Below are 20,239 nucleotides of genomic sequence, written 5' to 3' on the forward strand. Positions count from 1 at the left end.
TATAAAGGATATCATTATCTTTAGTAGTTATGAGTCCTTTAGGGACCCATATAGTTTTAACAAATTTTCCTTTGTAAAAGCTTGGAGGACCTCTATGTTTATAGAAATTAAAGCTAGTTTTAACAAAGTTTTTTTCTAAACTTTCTCCTTTTTCAAAACTTTGTTAGAGTGAGCTTTTTCACTCTTAAACAACTCAAGTTACTTTAAAAACTAAATTATGCAAGTCACAATTATTTTTCTCAAAATCATTTATAATAGCTTGCATATCATTTATTTTACTTTCAAGTTCATGATTGACTTTGAAGAGTGAATTATTTTCATCTTTTAGTTTTGAAATAGTTTTCCTATGTTCAGAAACCATTAATTCAAACTGCAAGCCTAATTCATCATAGGCATCTTGCAACTCATCAAAAGAATAAGAATTTGAAGTACATGAGTTAGAAGTTACCTTAGAATCATTGATAGCCATAAGAAAAAGGTTGGCTACTTCTTTATCATCATCATCGGAGGAATCCTCATCACTCTAAGTAGCAACATTAGCTTTAAGCTTTTGTGTAACAGCCCGTTTTCAGTGAAATCAGAACAGTGGTTTCGGGACCACAAATATGAGATTGAAAAATTCATTTTAATATTATTTTGTGATCTTTAGTATGATAATATTATAGTATAAAAATTTTGTTAAGAAATTTTACTGTTTATATGTTCAATTTGATGAAAAGGACTAAATCACGTAAAGTGCGAAATTTGTGTTCTATTAGCTAAAAGGTATTAAATAGCTATAGAACTTTAAAGTGGAGGTCATTATATGCTAAATAGCCCAATAAAGAGATAGTGGAAGATGTTGGCTTGGCAATAGTGTAATTATTAAGATTAGTTAAGGTTAATTTTGTAAATAAGTAATATATGATAAATTAAATAAAACAAAACAAAGCTATCATCTTTCATTTTATTTTTCAACCTAAAATTTCAGCAAGAAAGAGCCATGGAAGCTTGAAAATTTCAGCAAAATAAATCCTTTTCATGTAAGTAAAAATTTGTCTCGTTTTTAATTATTTTTATGTTTTCGGGATTGTTATAACTTAATCTAGCTAACCCGGGGGCTAATTTGCAAAATGGTTGAATTTCTAGGGTTTTACCATGAATTCATTTTAGTTGTTTGTGATGTTTAATGGAAGAAAATGAATCCTTATTTTTAGATAAACAACTTTTGTTAAGTGATTTTTGATAAATTTGTCAATTAGGGGTTAAATTGAAAAGATAAATTGTGAATTAATGAAATGTATGGGCTGCTATGAACATATATGATATTCAGAATGGGCTGCTATGAACATATATGATATTCGGATAGGCTTGGGTAGGGATGAAATTGCATGAATTTCATTTTACGAGCCTAGGGACTAAATTGTAAAAAAGTCAAAAGTATAGGGGCAAAATGATATTTTTTCCAAAATATTATTTTTGGATTGAATTGAATATAATGATGTTTAAATTAGTTAAATTTGATTATATAGATCAATAAGAGCAACATTCAGAATTAGATCGGGGAAAAGATAAAGTGTTGGAGTAATGATCGTTTTTCTCCATATGAGTTTGAGGTAAGTTCGTATGTTCAAAAAACATTAAATTATGTTTTATTTAAATGCTTTATTATTATATTCTTGATGATACAACTCCACGTAAAAATATCCAATGAATTTTTGACGACTTTCGAGTCCCGTTTGAACCTTAGGAATAGATAGGATACAAATGACATGTCATTAGGGGTTACCGTGTTTTAGATGCTGGTCTCGTACGTCCTATCGGTGGCTGAGTATCCAGCATGTGTTGCGGTTACTTTAGAACTTGTGTGAGCAGCACCGTGTAGCTATGTCTTGACTGCTAGCTTGTGTAAGTAGACCCAGTTATGGCTCGAGAGAGAGCATTAACATGTGATATGAGATCGTAGTGTTTCGACCACGTGTTGGCACATAGTGTGCGTGATACCCATATATCCGATATTATTCCAAGTGGTTCAACGGGCACAGTGTTATTACGAGGATTATACGAGTTTGATACGAACTAGTACAGGTATTTATGTGAAATATGGAAAGTAGTATATATTTGGCATATGAATTCATGGCTAACATGGTTGATGATTATGTGTTAGGCTTTTGGGCCAAATCAATTTGTATTGTGGCTAAATTTTACTTATCTAAATTGTGGTTGATTGATAAGTTGTATTTTAAAGTATTACAAACTTACTAAGCTTAATTGCTTACTTTGTGTTATTTTTCGTGTTTTATAGTGTTTCGAAAGCTCATTCGAATTGAAAGTTGTCAGAGATCTCATCACAACTATAAATCGGCTATTTTGGTACTTTTGGTTATAAATTTTGGTTTTAATGGCATGTATAGGTCATTTTGGCTAATGGTAGCCTATATATTTTGTCATGTTGTTAGCCATTTGATTTGGCATATATTTTGGGTATATTTTGTTATGTATATATGTGTAAATGGCCTTATCATATTGGTGTATGTTTATCATGTGAATGTGTTAGTGTGTAAGTTGGTAATTTGGTAACAATTAGTTGAGCTTGATAAGTGGCATACATGACAAGTTTTGGTACAATGATGCATATAAGTGTTTAACCATTTAGGTATGTTTGGGATACAAAATTGGCATGTTTATAAATGGTCAATTAAGGTGCCTATGGGCATCATGGTTTTTGTCCACATGGGCAGAGACACGGGAGTGTGTCTCAGCCGTGTGTCCCCTATAACCTCGTTAGAAAACAAGTCAGTAGCTTCACACGCCTAGCACATGGGCGTGTGACTTGGCCGTGTGACACAAGTTAGTATACCTTTTAGTTTTCACACGGTCTAGCACACGGACGTGTGGCTTGGCAGTGTGTCACAAGTCAGTGAGTTACACGGGTATGAACACGGGCTGGGACACGGCCGTGTGTTCCTAATTTGAATGCCCACGCGGTCTGAGACACAGGCGTGTCTCCTGACCGTGTGAGTCACATGGCCTAACCACACGGGCGTGTGTCCCCTGCACATTGAAAAATTTCCATGTTTTTCTGAAAAATTTTGAGTGCTCGGTTTAGTCCCGAATTATTTTTAATGACTATTTTGGGCTTCAAGAGCTCATATTAGGGACTATATGAATCAATTTGATTGATTTCTTATTTGAATGTGATATGAAATGTAATGTCTATTTAGTTGATCTGTAAGTTTGGTAATGCTCTGTAACCTTGTTTTGGCGTCAGATACAAGTTAGGGGTGTTACATTTTGTTTGTTTGATCCCTTCTTCTTCCATTGAGGGTAATCAAACTTGATGTGTCCCATTTTCTTGCACTCATAGAAAATAATGTGATCTTTCTCCTTGGTAGATTCAAGCTTCAATTCATCCATGTTTTGGAATCTTCTTCCTTTAATAGACTTTATGAACCTCTTGGATCTTCTAGAAAACATCTCCATCTCTGTATCTTTATCCACCTTTTCACTTGATTCGCTATCTTCATTTGTGGTGGATTTTAGAGCAATACCAACCTTCTTCTTTACAACTTTTTCTTCTTCAATCCCTTCATTTAGTCTCATCTCATCTGTAAGCAAAGAACCTATGAGCTCATCCAAAGTCAATGTTTCTAAATTCTTTGCTTCTTCAATTACAGTCACCTTGGCTTCCCATGATTTAGGTAAACTTCGAAGCATCTTCCTTACCACCTATTCATTTGGATAAATCTTTCCGTAAGACTTCAATCCATTTATGATGATTGTGAATCAATCAAATATGTCTTTAATATCCTCTTTGAGTTTCATCTTGAAAGTTTCGTACTTGAGTTTAAGAATTCAGGCTTTAGACTTCTTCACTTGGATATTCATGGGTGAATTCAAGCTTGTCCCATATCTCTTTGGCATTTGAATAAGACGAAACTCTACTATACTCATCTAGACTAAGTGCACAAATTAGAATGTGCATTGCCTTTGGCATTGAATTGAATGCTTCTCCTATCATCCTCATTTCATTCATTCTTGCTTTTTGGAACTAAAAACTCTCCTTATTTGAATGAAATTGAAGGACCATCCATAATAATATCTTATACGACAAGATTATTTTCTTTGATGAACAACATCATCTTTATCTTCCAATAGGAATAGTTAACACCATTGAAATAAGGAGGTTTGGAGATAGATTGAGAATCACCAAAGAAAATTGACCCAGAAGTAAATGTCATTGTTGTAGAATGAGTTGATGATCATTTTAGCTTCTCTGAGGATCTTCTGTTGGTTGTTAAACAGTCTTTAGAGACTAGCTCTGATACTAATTTTTAGCTCGATAATTCAACTCAAAATCACCAAAAGGGAAGGAGAATTGACCTTTAAGAAAAATGGTGGAAGAAATGAAAGAATAAGAAACAATGAACACAAGAATTTAGAGTGGTTTAGCCCCAATTACCTACTCCACTACCTTAGCTTTCCACAATTAAGGATTTTCCCAAATTTAATAATTTGATAACATTTGAGGATAATGTTTAACCTTACAATCTACTTTAAGATTTCTACCTAAGATTTTAAGATCGTAACTCCCTTAAGGTTTCTACCCAAACCTTAAGATTGCAACTTCCTTATGGTTTCTACCTAAACCTTAAGATACAACCCTCTCAAAGAGATATAAAGAAGTAAACAAAGAAATAATCCTTAAACGGTCAAAATGTTTGCCAATAAAACTCAAATAAACAAGAATACTATTGAGCTAAAGAATAACAATGAAAGCTCACAAGTGTGTACAAGAAAGGTATGAAAGAATTAAGTAATAAGGTTTTTTTTTATTGATCTTTAATCTTGATGATCTCTTTTATTGTTGTAGGATCTTTGGAAGCTGATATTTATACCCCCTAATTGATTTCTAACCGTTGTGGTTATTGGAGATATGAATAGAGTCATTGGGGATGTGAAAACTAGTGCATTTAATTCACCTGCAACAACAAGTATCAGTACCAACTAAAAAGGTATTGATAATTTTTTCACTTAATGCAAAGTTCAGTGACCGTTGAAGCTAAAGATATCGATACCAATGAACTTTTATCGATACAATATGAAAAGTATCGATACTAGATCGATACTTAGCTAAATTGGTTGAAAACAGAATGTCAATTTGGTATCGATTTTAGAATGGGAATCGATATTTTGAAAACTATCGATATTGATACTTTTTGGCCTAGAGCAATATTGACTTGTTTTAAAACAATTTTAACTTCATTGAAAATGTTTAACTCAACTGAAACTATTTTAACTTGATTTTATCATTTTGCCAATTTTGTTTAACTTTAACTTTTATTCAAAAACACTTTAATTTGCTATATCAAAACATATTATTAAATAAAGCTAGTTTAACATGTGAAAGCCTTTGATTTCTATTAACTTCGCCTCGTGGGACACTAAGGTTGTGCAATGTGGCAAAATCGGGTAATTTCCCTAGAAAAAGGTTTAAAAAGCATACAAATTTATAAAAATTTTAAAAGAATTCTAAAATTATAAAAGAATTAGAGCTTTGAAAATTTTTAAAAAATAGAATATTTAAAATTTATAAAATTATAAATTTTTTTACAAATTTATAAAATTATTAAAAAAATAATAGAAAATTATGAAAATTTTAGAATTTTCAAAAATTATAAAAAAATTATAAAAAAAACAACAAAAAATCATTTAAAAATTATGAAAATATAACAAATTATTTTTTTTATGGAGCCATCTTTGAGATTGATTAACTTGTCAATATCATCAATATAAACACCAACATGGTGTTGTCATTAAGGAGCCTGAACCTCTCCTCTTTGACCTTAACTCAATTCTGGTTCTTTTTCTTGATGGTCAACTCTTTATGTCACAAATTAGTGAACCATGTTGATTCTTTTTCATAATTTTATAAAATTTTTAATAATTTTCTATTTTTAATATTATTTGCAATTTTTATACTTTTTTTCAATTTTATATTATTTTAAATAAGTTTTAATATATTTTATATTTTTCCTTTTATAATTTTTTGAAAATTCTAATTCTTTTACAATTTTTATAATTTTTGAAAATTCTAATTTTTAAATAATTTTCTATTATTTTTAGATAAATTTCCATATATTTTAAATTTTTATAATTTTAAAATTCTATTTTTTGAAATTCTAATTATTTTATAAGTTTAAATTTTTATTATTTTTAAATATTTTAAATGGAAATTACCAGATTTCATCATGTGGCACAACCTTAACGTGCCACATAGTGAAATTAACGGACTTAATGGATTTATATTAAAATTATTTTTTAATAACTTAATTGATTAGTTAAATTGATCAAGGGCTCAATTGAGTGTTATTTTCAATTAATGTCTTAATTTACTATTAAATTATTTTACATAGGCTTTTATATATATATATATATATATATATATATATATATATATATTAAGTTTTAAAACAACCCTATTACGAATTCACTAAATGTTCAAATTAGAGCTTAGATTACTCACATAATTGTTAAATCTTTCAAAAATAATTGTGTAAGGGCTTAAAAAGGCATTTTAATCTACTTTGTAATAAAAATTATGTGAATGTTGATGTATTTAAAATAAAACATGAAAATTGAATTAAATAATATTTAAAAAATAAAAGTATAATTTAAAATCTATAAGATATTTGAATTTAAACTTTTTTTTTGAAAGGTTTATTTAACAAATTTTAGCCTAATTTGAGCATTTTGTGTGTTTTATAGGAAGATTTTGAAAGTGACCTAAAATTAGGGGTGAGCATTCGATCGAATCGAATCGAAAATTTTCGAGTTAATCGAGTTTTCGAATCTCATTTTATCATCCTAACTTTATTTGAAGTTTTCTCGAATCGAGTCGAGTGAGATGGAATTCGATTCGAATCGAATCGAATCGAATATATTTGTTCGAGTTAAATTTAAAAAAATAATTTTGGGTCCTTGTAACCATTGTCACCCATCGTAATAAAATTTGTCTACCTTAATCAAATTTTTTATTAACTTTCATCACCTCATAATTTATTTATTAATTTTTTATATGTTTGGTTAGCTTCTTTGCTTGCTTAGTTGTTTCAATTATCTTGATTCTTGTTACTATGTATTTTGGAATTAAAAATATATTAAATGTAAAAATATGATTTTTAATAAAAGTTATTTTAAAAATAAAATGTGAAATTGATACCAATATAAAATTTTAACACGAATATTTTATGGCATAATTAATAATTTAATTTTAATATAAATATTCAATATGACTAAACAATTCAATAATATAAATAATATAAAATGTGAAATTTAATTTAATAATATAAATAGTAGATATAAATAAAATTATTACTATTTATGTTTAGTGATTTTTGGGATAATTTTGATTTTTATTTGAGAGTAAAGGGTGAGAAGTAAAAGTTTAGGGAAAAATAAAAGTTTTGGGTAATAAAAGTTTGAGGAAAGTAAATAGGGGAGTAAAATTTTGGAGGAAAATATTAAAAAAATTGGAGGGGAGGGTTTGGGATAGAGGTGCTCATAAGGTAGGGCCCATAAAAAATTTCGGCCCGACCAAATATGGGCTGAATTTTGCCAGTGCCCTACTGGAAAAAATCATAAGTCTGGCCCAGCCAGTCCATTTTTAATAAATACCAAAATTTATTTTAAAAATTTAAAAAAATTTTAAAAAGTATTTTAAAAGTATTTTAAAATTAAAATTAATAAAAAAAAGTATTTTAAAATATTTTAAAATTAAAAAATTAAAAAATATATTTATTATATCGGCTGGGCCAAAAAGTGGTGCGAGGTCTGCCCGCTTTCTAAACGGGCCTCGTTTTTTGCCCAAGCCCATATTTCGGCCTATATTTTTACCCAAACCTCCCATATTTTGGTGGCCGTCGGTCGGGCCGCCTACCATGAGCACCTCTAGTTTGGGATAAATGAGAGGTGGGATGGGAAGGGAATAAAAGTTTTAGGGGAAAAGTGGGAGGGAGTAAAAATTTTGGAGGAAAATAAAATGTTTTGAGGGTTTTTTGGAGTAAAATTTTGAGAAAAAATAAATGGGAGAGTAAAATTTTGGTGGGAAACGGATTTTGAATAGATTTGGGGGTTGAGAAGGGAGGGGGTAAAAGTTTTTGGGGAAGTGGGAAAGAGTAAAAGTTTTGAAGGAAAGTAAAAATGTTTGGGAGTTTGGGGTAAAAATGTAAAATATTATAGTTTGATATTCGAATTATTCGAGTTATTCGAATTCGAAAACTCAACTCGATTCGAACTCGAAATTCAAAAAAAAAATTCGAGTTGATTCGAATAACTCGATTAACTCAAATAACTCAATTCGTTTAATTCAAAATTCGAATTTTTTTCAAATTTTTTAAGTCGAATCGAATTTTGCTCAGCCCTACCTAAAACTTTATTTACCTTTTTATTTATTTCACCACGTATCATTTAATCCCTCTAAAATCGACAATTTGATTGTGTTTCCCTTTAGCTGATTCAATCAAAAAGCTTTCGCCCTTTCTGCAACTCTCTCTCTCTCTCTCAAAAGCTGCCCCATTCCCCCTCCCCCCACTATTTTAAGTTCATAAGCGCTCAACAAAAAACAAAGTCAGGTTTTGATTCTCTCTCTTTTCAAAGAAAACAAAGAAAATTTTGAGTCCTGCATAATCAAGAAGTTCTCCCGAAACCCATGCTTCCAAGGGTTAGTGGCGGTGTTATTTGGATGGAAGATAAAGAAGATGAAGACTCAGCTTCATGGAACCGAACCAGCTACAACAGCAGCAATAATAATAACAACAATAACAGTGGTGTTATAATGGAGAACAAAGAAGATATGGGTACTTTTTCAACATTCAAATCCATGTTAGATGATGAATGGTACGTAGGAAACAACAGCATTTCAAGCCATCAAGATATTAGAGACCTTTCCTTTACTTCAAATCTTGGTGACCATCATCAAGATAATCTTTTGCTCCATCATCATTCTCTTCCTTCAGTGGATTCTTCATCTTCATGTTCACCATCTTCCTCCGTTTTCAACCATCTTGACCCATCTCAGGTACAGTACTTTTGCCAACCAAAACCAAACTTATCTTCAATCCTTAATTTTGTTTCTAATAGCCCTTTAGACCATGGTTTTGATTTGAGTGAAATTGGGTTCCTTGACAACCAAGCAACAATTGGTACTACTTTGTTGAACAGGGGAAATGCTGGGGTTTTGGGTAGTTTAACTGATCTAGGTCATGATAATCATTTAGACCCTGCTAATTTGTGTCCTGAGGCTCAGTTTTCGAGTTCTCGGATAGTTCAGCTACCAGAAAATGGTACCGGGTTTGCTGGTTTTGAAGGGTTTGATGAGAATCCTGGAAATGCTCTGTTTTTAAAGAGATCTAAGTTGTTAAGGCCACTAGAAAGTTGTCCTTCCGTTGGAGCACAACCTACTTTATTCCAAAAAAGAGCAGCTATGAGGAAGAATTCAGCTGATAGTGGACCAAATTTCGGGGTGTTGGATGGAGGAAAGTTTAGTGTTTCAAGTGGTACTGAGGGAGATAAAGGGAAGAAAGAAATGGGTAAAGAAGAGAATGAGAAGAGGAAAATTAACAACAGAGATGATGTAGAAGATGTGAGCATTGATGAGTCAGCTCTGAACTATGATTCAGATGAGTTTACTGAGAATACCAAGGTGGAGGAAACTCTTAAAAATGGGGGAAATACCATAAATGCAAACACTAATGCTACTGGAGGAGACCAAAACCAAAAGGGTAAAAGGAAAGGGCTTCCTGCTAAGAATTTGATGGCTGAGAGGCGCCGTCGAAAGAAACTCAATGATAGGCTTTACATGTTGCGCTCTGTTGTTCCAAAGATTAGCAAAGTAAGAATTTTCTTTCAGACTTTCTTTTTTATCTTGTGAATTCAAGTATGAACTATTGTGTTCATTTTGATCCTCAGAAAACCATCAAATTTTCTTACTTTTTCTTATTTTGGTGTGTGTGTTTTTGTTTTCTGGTGGCATTTTTGGATTATATGTGAGTCACTGGCAATCTTTTGTTTTTATGTCTTCTCAAAATGCTGTGAGAAAGTTAGCATTAATTTCTCTCACATGGAGTCTGGTTGTGTGTTTCAAATTTCACCATAATTCTTTGGACCACATTTCAGTAACTTCTTTCAACTCATCCATAAGTAAAGTTCAATACTTGCAATCTTTTCTTATCATGTCTTTATACTTTTATATTTGAGCACCGTAAATAGTTACATTGTTGGTATTTTAGCAACAATATAAAACACATAAAATATGAAAGAAAGATATATTGGAAGCACACAATAATCTGTTGTATTGTTCAGATTATATAGGCAAAAAAAAAAAACAGAAACCTGTTAAACTTACTCCTAAAATCATGCCACAAACACTTAACTTACTCCTAACATCATGTGACAAAAAATTAAAAATTAAAAATCCCTAAAGACTTGGTCTACAGACCTATTATTAAGCAAGTCTAAGGCAAATTCTCAACATACATCCTATGTGCTCTGTGTTTATATTTTTCTTCAAGTATCTATGTTTAGCTCGCCCACGAAGCCGACTCTCTAAATTCATGGAAACAACTTTAAAAAATTTGAATGTACCCCATACCCATGGGTTTGTCAAATGAAGAGTAGTTAAACTTCTAATCTAACTAACCTCGAAGAAGGAGCATGTTGCTTTACTTGCAAAAGAAGGGTTTTGGGAAGTTCGTATTTTCTCAGTTTTGCTTCTTAGAAATAGTATGATTTACCTTCTCCTTTTACTTATAGATGGATAGAGCTTCAATTCTCGGGGATGCTATCGAGTACCTGAAGGAACTTCTACAGAGAATCAATGACCTCCACAATGAATTGGAGTCAACCCTTCCAAGCTCCTCACTGACACCTACAACCAGCAGTTTCCATCCATTGACACCCACTCCAGCTACCTTTCCTAGCCGTATCAAGGATGAACTTGGCCCCAGTTCATCACCAGGTCTGAATGGACAGCCAGCAAGAGTAAGCTTCATATCTATATCATGAAAAGATACTTTCACCTTTTACTTTTCTTTGTTTCTGCAATTATATCTAGTTAGGTCTTTCTGAGTTTTATAAAATATCAGTTTTTAACTGATCATATATATGTTGTACATGGGTACTTGAAGAAAAATGAAGAGTCAGAGAGTAACATAGAAATGGTTTGCATGTAGCGTCATTAGATATGAGTCACATTGTAAATTTAGCCAAATGTGTGTGTGTGTGACTGTATTTATATAGGTTGAAGTACGGCTGAGAGAAGGAAAAGCTGTAAATATCCACATGTTCTGTGGGCGGAGACCAGGTCTTTTGCTCTCCATAATCAGGGCTTTGGACAACCTTGGACTTGACGCCCAGCAAGCAGTCATTAGCTGTTTCAACGGTTTTTCCATGGATATCTTTCGAGCTGAGGTACATTTTCTGACTCCTTGTAAACTTCCCATTTTGCTTTTCAAAAGTTGATGACAGCAATAACGGTGGTGACCATGAAAACTTTAACATGATCATGACATGAAAGAAAAACGAATATATGTAGCCTTCCCTCTTAGCCAACTCTGTTATCATGAGAAAAGCATCTGCAGTTTGGATTATAGCTTTCTCCTATCTGGTTTGTCATGCAAGTAAAGGATAGCAGGGGTATCTTCTATATTCTTATCGAGAATTCACAGTTTGCTTTTGAGTTTTAACATACTAATTGTTGTGTTTTTCCAATTTCCAGCAATGCAAGGAAGGGCAGGACATCAATCCTGGGAATATCAAAGCTGTACTTTTGGATTCAACTGGCTTCCCCAACATGATATAGAGGTTTCTTCCCCCAAGTTTATATTTTGACCATGAATAGTCTTGAAATCTCCATGAGGTAAGTGTATATTTGTTCCACCAGATCAAATTATATAAACCTGAAAAACATTAACTTTGTTTCTTCAGGTCGGAAACTCATCATCAACTAAGCTAAACTTTTGGACAAACTGATAAACTGTAATTTGCAAAATCTTTTTCCGCTTTTTACTAATAAAAACATATGTTGTTATATTTGGAATGTATGTAGACTATAGTCGAGCAAACATGTGGCGTTACGCCTTAGATTTGAAACACTTTAAATTCAGATTTCAGATTTGTTTTTAAAGGCAATACTCATATGAACCTGAGAAAGTGGGTTGATATGATCCTGGAATTATTATGGACTTTTCCAACTAAGCCAATTCTCTACGTTGCATGAAATGTGCTGCTTTTTGTCGCAAATTTGACATTAGAACAAAACTTGAGCAACATGTAAAAACATAAGTCTAATTTACATCTCCTTGCTATAATATATACTAGTTGGTGTTTTTTTTTTTTTTTTTTACAACATGGGCTCAAACTCACACGTACACAGGCACATACTACCACACAGGCGAACTTTAATTTCAAGTACGGGTGAACTCTCTTTCGACCAATGAACCTACTGCTCCAGTTCATAATACATACTAATTTTAATATCATATACTATGTATGTGATATTATCCAAATGTCACATGATAGTTTAATGTTTTATAAAAACTAATTAAAATAATCTTCATTATATTACATTATTAGAAATAGATATAACAAAAAAAAAATTAAGGCTTAATATTTGTAGAAACTAAATATATAATCTTTCTATTTTAGTTTTTCTATCTAAATTTACATATAAAGTATTTAAAATATAATTATTATAATATTCTATAATAAATTTTATTAATTAATTTGATGTAAATTTTAAAACATATAATTTATAATTTAATTGCAAGTTAAGCTTTCGAAATTAAAATTTTAATACAAATATATTTATAACCTTTTACTTAGTTTATACAAAATTGTACACATGTAATTAATTTTACGATTTTTATATTATCAATTATTTATTTTATCACATATCATTTACTATTATTTTATTCATAATATTTGCAGACATTCACCATTATAATTTACAGATTTATAAGTATCCACAGTTTTGGTTAAAGCTTTTCTAATTTAGGATATGGCTGTTCTAACTTCATCTGTTTGTTAGTCTTGTAATTGCTATTCTTTGACTATTTACTGCCACCGAAAAAAATGTTTTATTTGTATATTATAAATTACTTATTCTAATGTTTACCTCTATATTATTATTGGTTATAAAATGTTATTATTTACGATCATATACATCATATACTATTAATTAAAAATTATATATCTTTAAAATTATGAAATTTATTGATGTAGTATAAATCATTTCGTAAATATCTAAAAGAATATACTAATAATTTTATTTGATAAATTTTCAACGCCATTTATCATTTACTCGCAATTGCTTATTAGGATTTAATATAATATTTAATTCACTAGGTCCACTTCAATCGTCCCAGTGATAAGTTGGACATAATTCAATTGGTAAACATAGTTCGACAGTCTATTGGTATTTAAATTTAGTGACTTCAATTCTAATTTTTTAAGTGCTACCTTATACCTCAGCAATTGATTTATATACAATAGGTTAGAGGTTCGATCCCATTAAAGGCGAAATGTCCACATGACTACTTGGTGGGTGGTTGTATGTCCATGTATAGTCGAGACGCCTCTCTCTGTGAACTGTACACGACTCTCTATGGAGGGAGGGGGCAAAATCCTCCTGAAAGAAAATACCTTCTGTTGTTGAGAGACCGGGACGGTGTCCCTAAGGATGACACTTTGAAGACTTCTCCCAGAAGAAACGATCCACCATCAACAATAAAAGGTGCCTTTTATTGTTGAGGGGGATTGACTTCTATGGAAGAAGTCTTCAAAGTATTACTGACAGTGACTTTCTAGGTCTACAACCCAAGTGTAGGTTATATTCAAGTAATAAAATCTCGAGAGTTCGAGGTCGATCCACAAAGAAGTTTATTAAAACTTACAAGATTACAAGTATTATGCTATAACAGAAATTTAACACTTAATTTTGGAAAAAGCATTGATAATGAAAGTAGTAGCTAAAAACACTAGAAATAAAAAGTCAATGTAAGAAATTAACTAAAAATAATAAAAAGCAAAGAAGAAAATATGCTGAGGTTAGAGGATCAACTCTTGGTGTCATATTAAGATTATATTTTAATACTCAATGTTATTACTCAATTAGAATCCACACATAAATGGGGTCTCAATCGGATGATCTATGTAACGCCCCAAAGTTTTTAGTTTTTAATTGTGTAAAATTGCAAAGTAATTTGTTATGGTGTGTTGGTTGAGTTCTTTGCGTTGTTTCTTTTAGTCCTATGTTCAAGCTTTGTTAGTCCTATGTTCGAGCTTTGTTGTACGTAAGGGAGAAGTATTTTTGATTAGTTTTACTCTTTTGGTTGGGCATTAGAGTTTAAATTAAACTCTAGGAAATCTAGTGGATATCTTTTTATTATATTTTACTCTAAAATTGAATTTCAAAATTTCCTAAATTAGCTCTTACTCCTAACCGTCCATACCCCCTTCTGGTTGTTGTTTCTTTGTTTTTTTTTTTCACTTTCTTTGCTTTCTTCTTTTATTATTTCTTTTTCTTCATAGAAGTGATCTTATCTTTCTTTCCATCATTTTTGTTCATTTGTTGTCATTATGTCTTCTTTTGTGTTTGTTTCGGCAATCGTATTGGATCATTGTAATTGGGGTGTAAGTTCGATTGAATTATTTTCCGTTATGTTGCTTTCTTTTGTTTTGTTTTTAGTCAACTTTGGGGGTCGTGTAATGATTAATTCGTGTGTTAGTAGTTTAAACGTTACTGTGTTTTCGTTAGGTGAAGGGAACAAAGATCGATTACCTCCAGTAGAGTAAGTCACATTTTGGGCGTTGTTACTCGAGTGGTAAGGACTCGATTTTGATTTTAGAGACTGAAGTGTTGATTATTATATGCTTTTAGACTGGATCTTGTGATGGTTAATTGGTGTAATTTGTGGAACAAATGTAGGTTTTGTGAGTTTCTCACGTGTAGGTGATCAATTTCGTTATCAGGTGTGTGATCTAACTCAAAAAGCTCATCAGAATTTGAAAACATTGTGAAAACAGGGGTTGGTTTCGAAACTGCCCAGCGACCACATGGCCGTATGGTGGACTGTGTGCGCCACACGACCGTGTGTGTTTTTACAAGCTATGTGGAGCACATGGTCATGTGAAACCTTGTAGATCGTGTGGGTAGGCCATGTGGACCACACGAGTTAGTTTTTTGGGCAGCGTGGGCCTTTTTACCAAATTTTAGGGCTAATTAGGGGCTATTTGAGGGACTCAAAATTTGGGTCCGCAGACATCGTATGGGGCTAGAAAGGCCTAGGTTTTAGTACGTAAAAGTATACGAATAAGCTTAGAAGATATGTTAAGTAGGAAATGTTACCATTAAATCATGTGCTATGTTATGAGTTCTATGAAAATATGTATGTATGCATGCCATATGCTTTATGATATATGTAAGTATGATATATGATTATGATTTGTTTGTGTTTCGGGGTAGGTTATGATATGATGGAGGAAGTGCTATATGGCAATTTATACTGCAATTATGGCGGCTAGACTATAAATTTAAGTATGGCAGCTTAGCTACAATTATATGAGTGGCACATCGCCACCTATTGGTCTGATTGGATGGATGAACTCTATTAGTCTTATATGGTGTGATTGGTTGGATGAAGATGGTGTGTAACAGATGGGGGTAAGACATAATATGCTATGATATGTTACGCTATGTTACGAAATGGTATGATATGATACAACATGTTATGTTATAATAAGATATATCTTGATATGAAATCTGATATGCTATGAGACAAATTAATGGTTGTGATTACTTGTATTGAAATTATGGGTTAAATCACACACTGTGCTTAAAGTTCATGCCTATATTTTGGTTCGTTTCAAGTGATCTTTCAACTTAGGATTGGAAAGCGACTCTGGAGCTCGAATTTCACATTTCTTTTGGTTTAAGTACTTTGGACTTTCTTTTTGTTTAATATGGACATTTTAGACTTTTCATTGATTTTTTGGACTTTGAGACATTTTAAGTTTTATTTAGAATGTTTGGATTATTTGGTATTTATCTCACAAAAGTTTTTACCTTGAGTGACGCCTAACTTAAGATAATTAAAAATGAATCACAATTTTAAAATTGATAAGTTATAAGGTTTTCCGCAACTTAATAAATTGAAGTTTACTAAGAGATTTTTCTCGCAACACTTAAGCAAATTGGACTTGATTTTTGGTAAAACTATTTTAAGTTGTGATTTGGAAATTTCTATGATTTTTCAAGAGCCGTTCAAAGTGACATATCTTTTCGTTAAAAGTTGGTTTCTTTCAAAATTATACAACCTCTATGTTTTGGTGGGGTATGGGGTGTTAAATTCTAGCAATGTATGCCCACTAATTAAGCAAATGAATCCATGAGAAAATTTATGTCCATTAATGAAGTGTCCAAAATGATTGTCCAATAAGTCTAAGAGTTGAACAAATGGATCTATAAGCAAATGATGGTGCAATATGACAGTTCAACTGTTTAAGTTCAGTCCAACCATATGGTATTATAATCACCTGATAACTTCAAGACTTATAAAAAAATTTCAAATATTTATTATGCTAATTTTTATGTCTACAGCAAATCAATGCTAATTTATCCAAGCATTCATTGTGCCATATATTGTCTATAACAAATAAAATATCTTACTTTACAAGTATGATTATAACAAGTAATTGATAATTAATTTTAGCTCAAATGATGAGTATGTAATTTACCTTAATATTTCCCAAGAGTTTCACCCTTTCACCTCAGCATTGAAAACTTAAAATAACATAGCAAAAGTAAACAACTCAAACTTAGGTGAAATAGACATATTAGAAATAAGAAACTTGAAATTGTACACAAATAATGAAACAAACAAAAACTTAACAAGCAAATGATCTTGAACTCAACTTCAAGATGCCTCCTATGTTAAAACAAAAATCTATTTACAAAGATTTGTGAAGAGGAAAATGGCAATACAAAGGACTTGTTAATAATAAATTTATCGGCCTACTTCTTTATCATCTTTTGAGGCATTTTTCACATGTTAAAAGATGACTCCTTTTGTCCAAGATAACGACTCTCAATGGGAATAGTCTAATAGATTTGATTGATGGTGGACATCTTGTCTATATGCTGTAAAAATTTCAAGTCCAAAATCCAATTGTGTTAGGAGATATGAGCCAAACACGAAAATACTTCAAAACTATCCATCAACGTGAAACTTGTAACTTTATCTTTACTTTTGGATTTCTTCTTGATGCATTTTGGTATTGGTGTTCCAATATTTGAATAGATATTCAATTCCTCTTTTCGAAGATATAAGGTACACCCAAAATGGAGTCCTGAAGCTCAAGACATGATCGAAACACTAAGTAGTGTTCCGATTGAAAGTTCTGAATGTGTTGAAATTACAAATTTTTAATCTTTCGAGCTTTGAGCTTTCACTCATCATCTTGGATCAACTTTAGGCGTAGTGCATTTAATCTCATAGTTTCATGTATTGATGTCTTCTTCCCAAACTTGTTTTACCTGCAAACCCCACATGGAATATTTTATTGAAACTAAATACATAAAAAACACTAAAAATACACGATATTTACAGTACAAACAAAAAAAGTCAAATCACTAAAATAAATTTAAAACATATAAAATGCTCAGAAACCAAGCAAATGTAAGTAAGATATAGTCCAAAATAATCATATAATGATGACTCATCATACCCCACACTTACATTTTTGCTTGTCCTTAAGAAACAAAACAAAAAGAAAAATGCTATTATCCAAAAATAGTACACAAATTAAAATAACATGTGAATAAAATCCAAAAGTATTATAAAACAAGAAGTCATGATGAAAATAGAAATCATATATGCTAGTCAAAATATAAATAATCACATGAATATTTATATAATTAGGCAAAATTAGAAATCTTGGACCTCCGTGCTTGTATGCAATTACCTGTGTGCAATCTTATCCACGCATTAAATAGTAATAAGTTGTAAGTTATGCATAATAATCATGATTTCATAAGTCTATTAATAGTTCCCCTCTCCTTTAATCTGATTCCAATATGCATAACAAGTTCACTAGGTCTTTTGGCTTGTAACATTAGGCTAGGGCTAAGGTAGGATGAAAAGTCAATTTAGACTTAACTCTTAAGCATTAGTTACTTACGAATCATAAAAAGCTTAAAGTATCATTCCCTACTTCCTCAGTATGAGCACTAATTATATTTTCATCTCCATCTATTTTTTTTATTTTTATCTCCTTATTTCTCCATCTTTCAAATAAAGCATGGATAAAAGAGGTAGACAAAAAATAGTCCTTATCTTTTATTTTTTTCATGATGTATATACAAAGTATAGTGAAGCCATGCTTTATTCATTTTCTGACCCTAAAATATCCACATTAATATTTCTACTTATCCCATTTAATACTTAAGTTAAAGGAATACGTCTTGTAAGCACTAAATACTTAGGGTAAACAAAAGGATTGAGATTTAGAAATTAAGGCTTTATAAGCTAAGATAACAACATTAAAAGAAAAAAATCTTAAAAGGCTCAAAATCAGGGTACTAATAAAATTTATGCAAGGGTTGGCTCGAAAGGCTCAAATGATCAAAAGGAATTGCCTAGATCTTCATTTATCATGCATTTGGAACTACTCATTATATTTAAGGGTAATAAGCCAATTGATTCTAAGATCATGATTAAGATATTACTTACAACCCATTACAAGTCATGCATATCATCTAAGATGACAATGTATTAAAGAAAACTCAAAAGATAATATTGTTAAATAAAGTTTAAAGAGGAAAATACTAAGTCCTAACAAAACCTAATTACACAAAACCCATTAAACACATTTTATAATAAGTTAGCAACTAATCTTTCATTAATCATCAATTATTCAAGCTTACATACTTTAGTACTTCGCAAGCATGTTAAAATATCAAAAGTACTATGTATATTAAATGATCATGCATAACATTTACTGACATCACACATAAAGAAAACAAAACTGACAAAGAATTTTTTTAAAAAGTGAAAAATAGGTGTCAAGATTACACCTTATCCTCCATTTGAACATAAAATGATGCAATTCAAGAATGCTATTCACTCCTTACTTGCATTTTACAAATATATATATATATTTAAAAATAATAATAAAGGTAGCCATTCTAATAATGTGCAGTCTCAAAATTATTTTACATACTCTGTCACCTTGATTACAATAAGAACCCCTAGTGTTTTTTTTTAAAAGAGACTTAGGATTTTCACAAAAGTATTCCCTACCCCTTGCCAAATTAGGGCATTGTCCTCAATGTCAAAATCATAAGTGAAGTTTAGAGGATATCACCTATGATAGTTGGTCAAGATTGGTACAACTGAAACACGACAATATGTATATATATAAATGTAAATATAAGTTAAACCCAAAAGTTGGATAATGTCACAAAGACAAAGTTAAATCCATTTCTTGCTTGTCAGAATCTCTTTTCCTTTTCCTTGATTCAACAATCTGTTGAGTGATTAGATCTTGATGGTAATCAAAAGCTTCAAGCTTAACGAATAGTTCATCAATAGTTGTAGCAACAATCAAGACATTCCTTGCCTTTGAAAACACAAATCCACTTTCCACAACATTATCTAAAAATTAGAGAAATTTGTTATAATAACCATTAACATTAAGCAAACAAAGAGTTTTTTATGTTTGAAGAAAAATGACCAAGAGGTTACGAAAAATATTTCCTCTAATGTACCAAAACCTCCAGGTAAGGCAATGAATGCATCAGTAGTGTCAAACATTTTGCTAACCGTTCAGGAACACTCCAAACTAGTAATTCTTTATCCATGGTTGGTCCAAATAATGCATTTTCTTTGAACATTCTTGGGATTATTCCCAAAACTGAAATCCCTTTAACATTATGTTGATGTAGCTACTGATCCCATTAAACCCATACTTCTTCCTCCATAGATTAACTTAATTTTTTCATTGGCTAGCACTTCCCCCAATTTTATAGCCATATCTGTAAAAGTTTTATCTTTTCCTAGATAAGATCAACAAAAAAAACACAAATCTTTCCATACTTCTGAGTTGAAGTACTTGCCATGTTTTTTTTGAGTGTCTGAATATGAACGAGGGTGTAGTGAATTATATAAATTTCGGACCCCACATAGAATAATAATAAAATAGA

The 20,239-nt window shown here is 31.2% G+C and overlaps 1 protein-coding gene across 2 annotated transcripts; it reads left to right on the plus strand.

The window, feature by feature from the left end:
• Positions 1-8,466: 8,466 nt before the first annotated feature.
• On the plus strand, positions 8,467-12,163 carry LOC105788636 (transcription factor ICE1). 2 transcript variants are annotated; one of them, XR_001132106.2, is made up of 5 exons: positions 8,467-9,871; positions 10,792-11,019; positions 11,278-11,448; positions 11,756-11,896; positions 11,965-12,163. XR_001132106.2 is itself a non-coding variant. In XM_012615596.2 (4 exons), exons 1-4 carry the CDS (start codon positions 8,690-8,692, stop codon positions 11,837-11,839), a joined length of 1,665 nt encoding a protein of 554 aa, XP_012471050.1. In that variant the 5' UTR covers positions 8,467-8,689; the 3' UTR covers positions 11,840-12,163. The 2 variants fall into 2 exon arrangements, 1 of the variants encoding a protein (XP_012471050.1); XM_012615596.2 differs by having other exon boundaries at positions 11,756-12,163.
• The last annotated feature ends 8,076 nt before the right edge of the window (positions 12,164-20,239 follow it).

This window comes from Gossypium raimondii, chromosome 2 (genome assembly GCF_025698545.1).
Source record: "Gossypium raimondii isolate GPD5lz chromosome 2, ASM2569854v1, whole genome shotgun sequence".
Taxonomy (NCBI): domain Eukaryota; kingdom Viridiplantae; phylum Streptophyta; class Magnoliopsida; order Malvales; family Malvaceae; genus Gossypium; species Gossypium raimondii.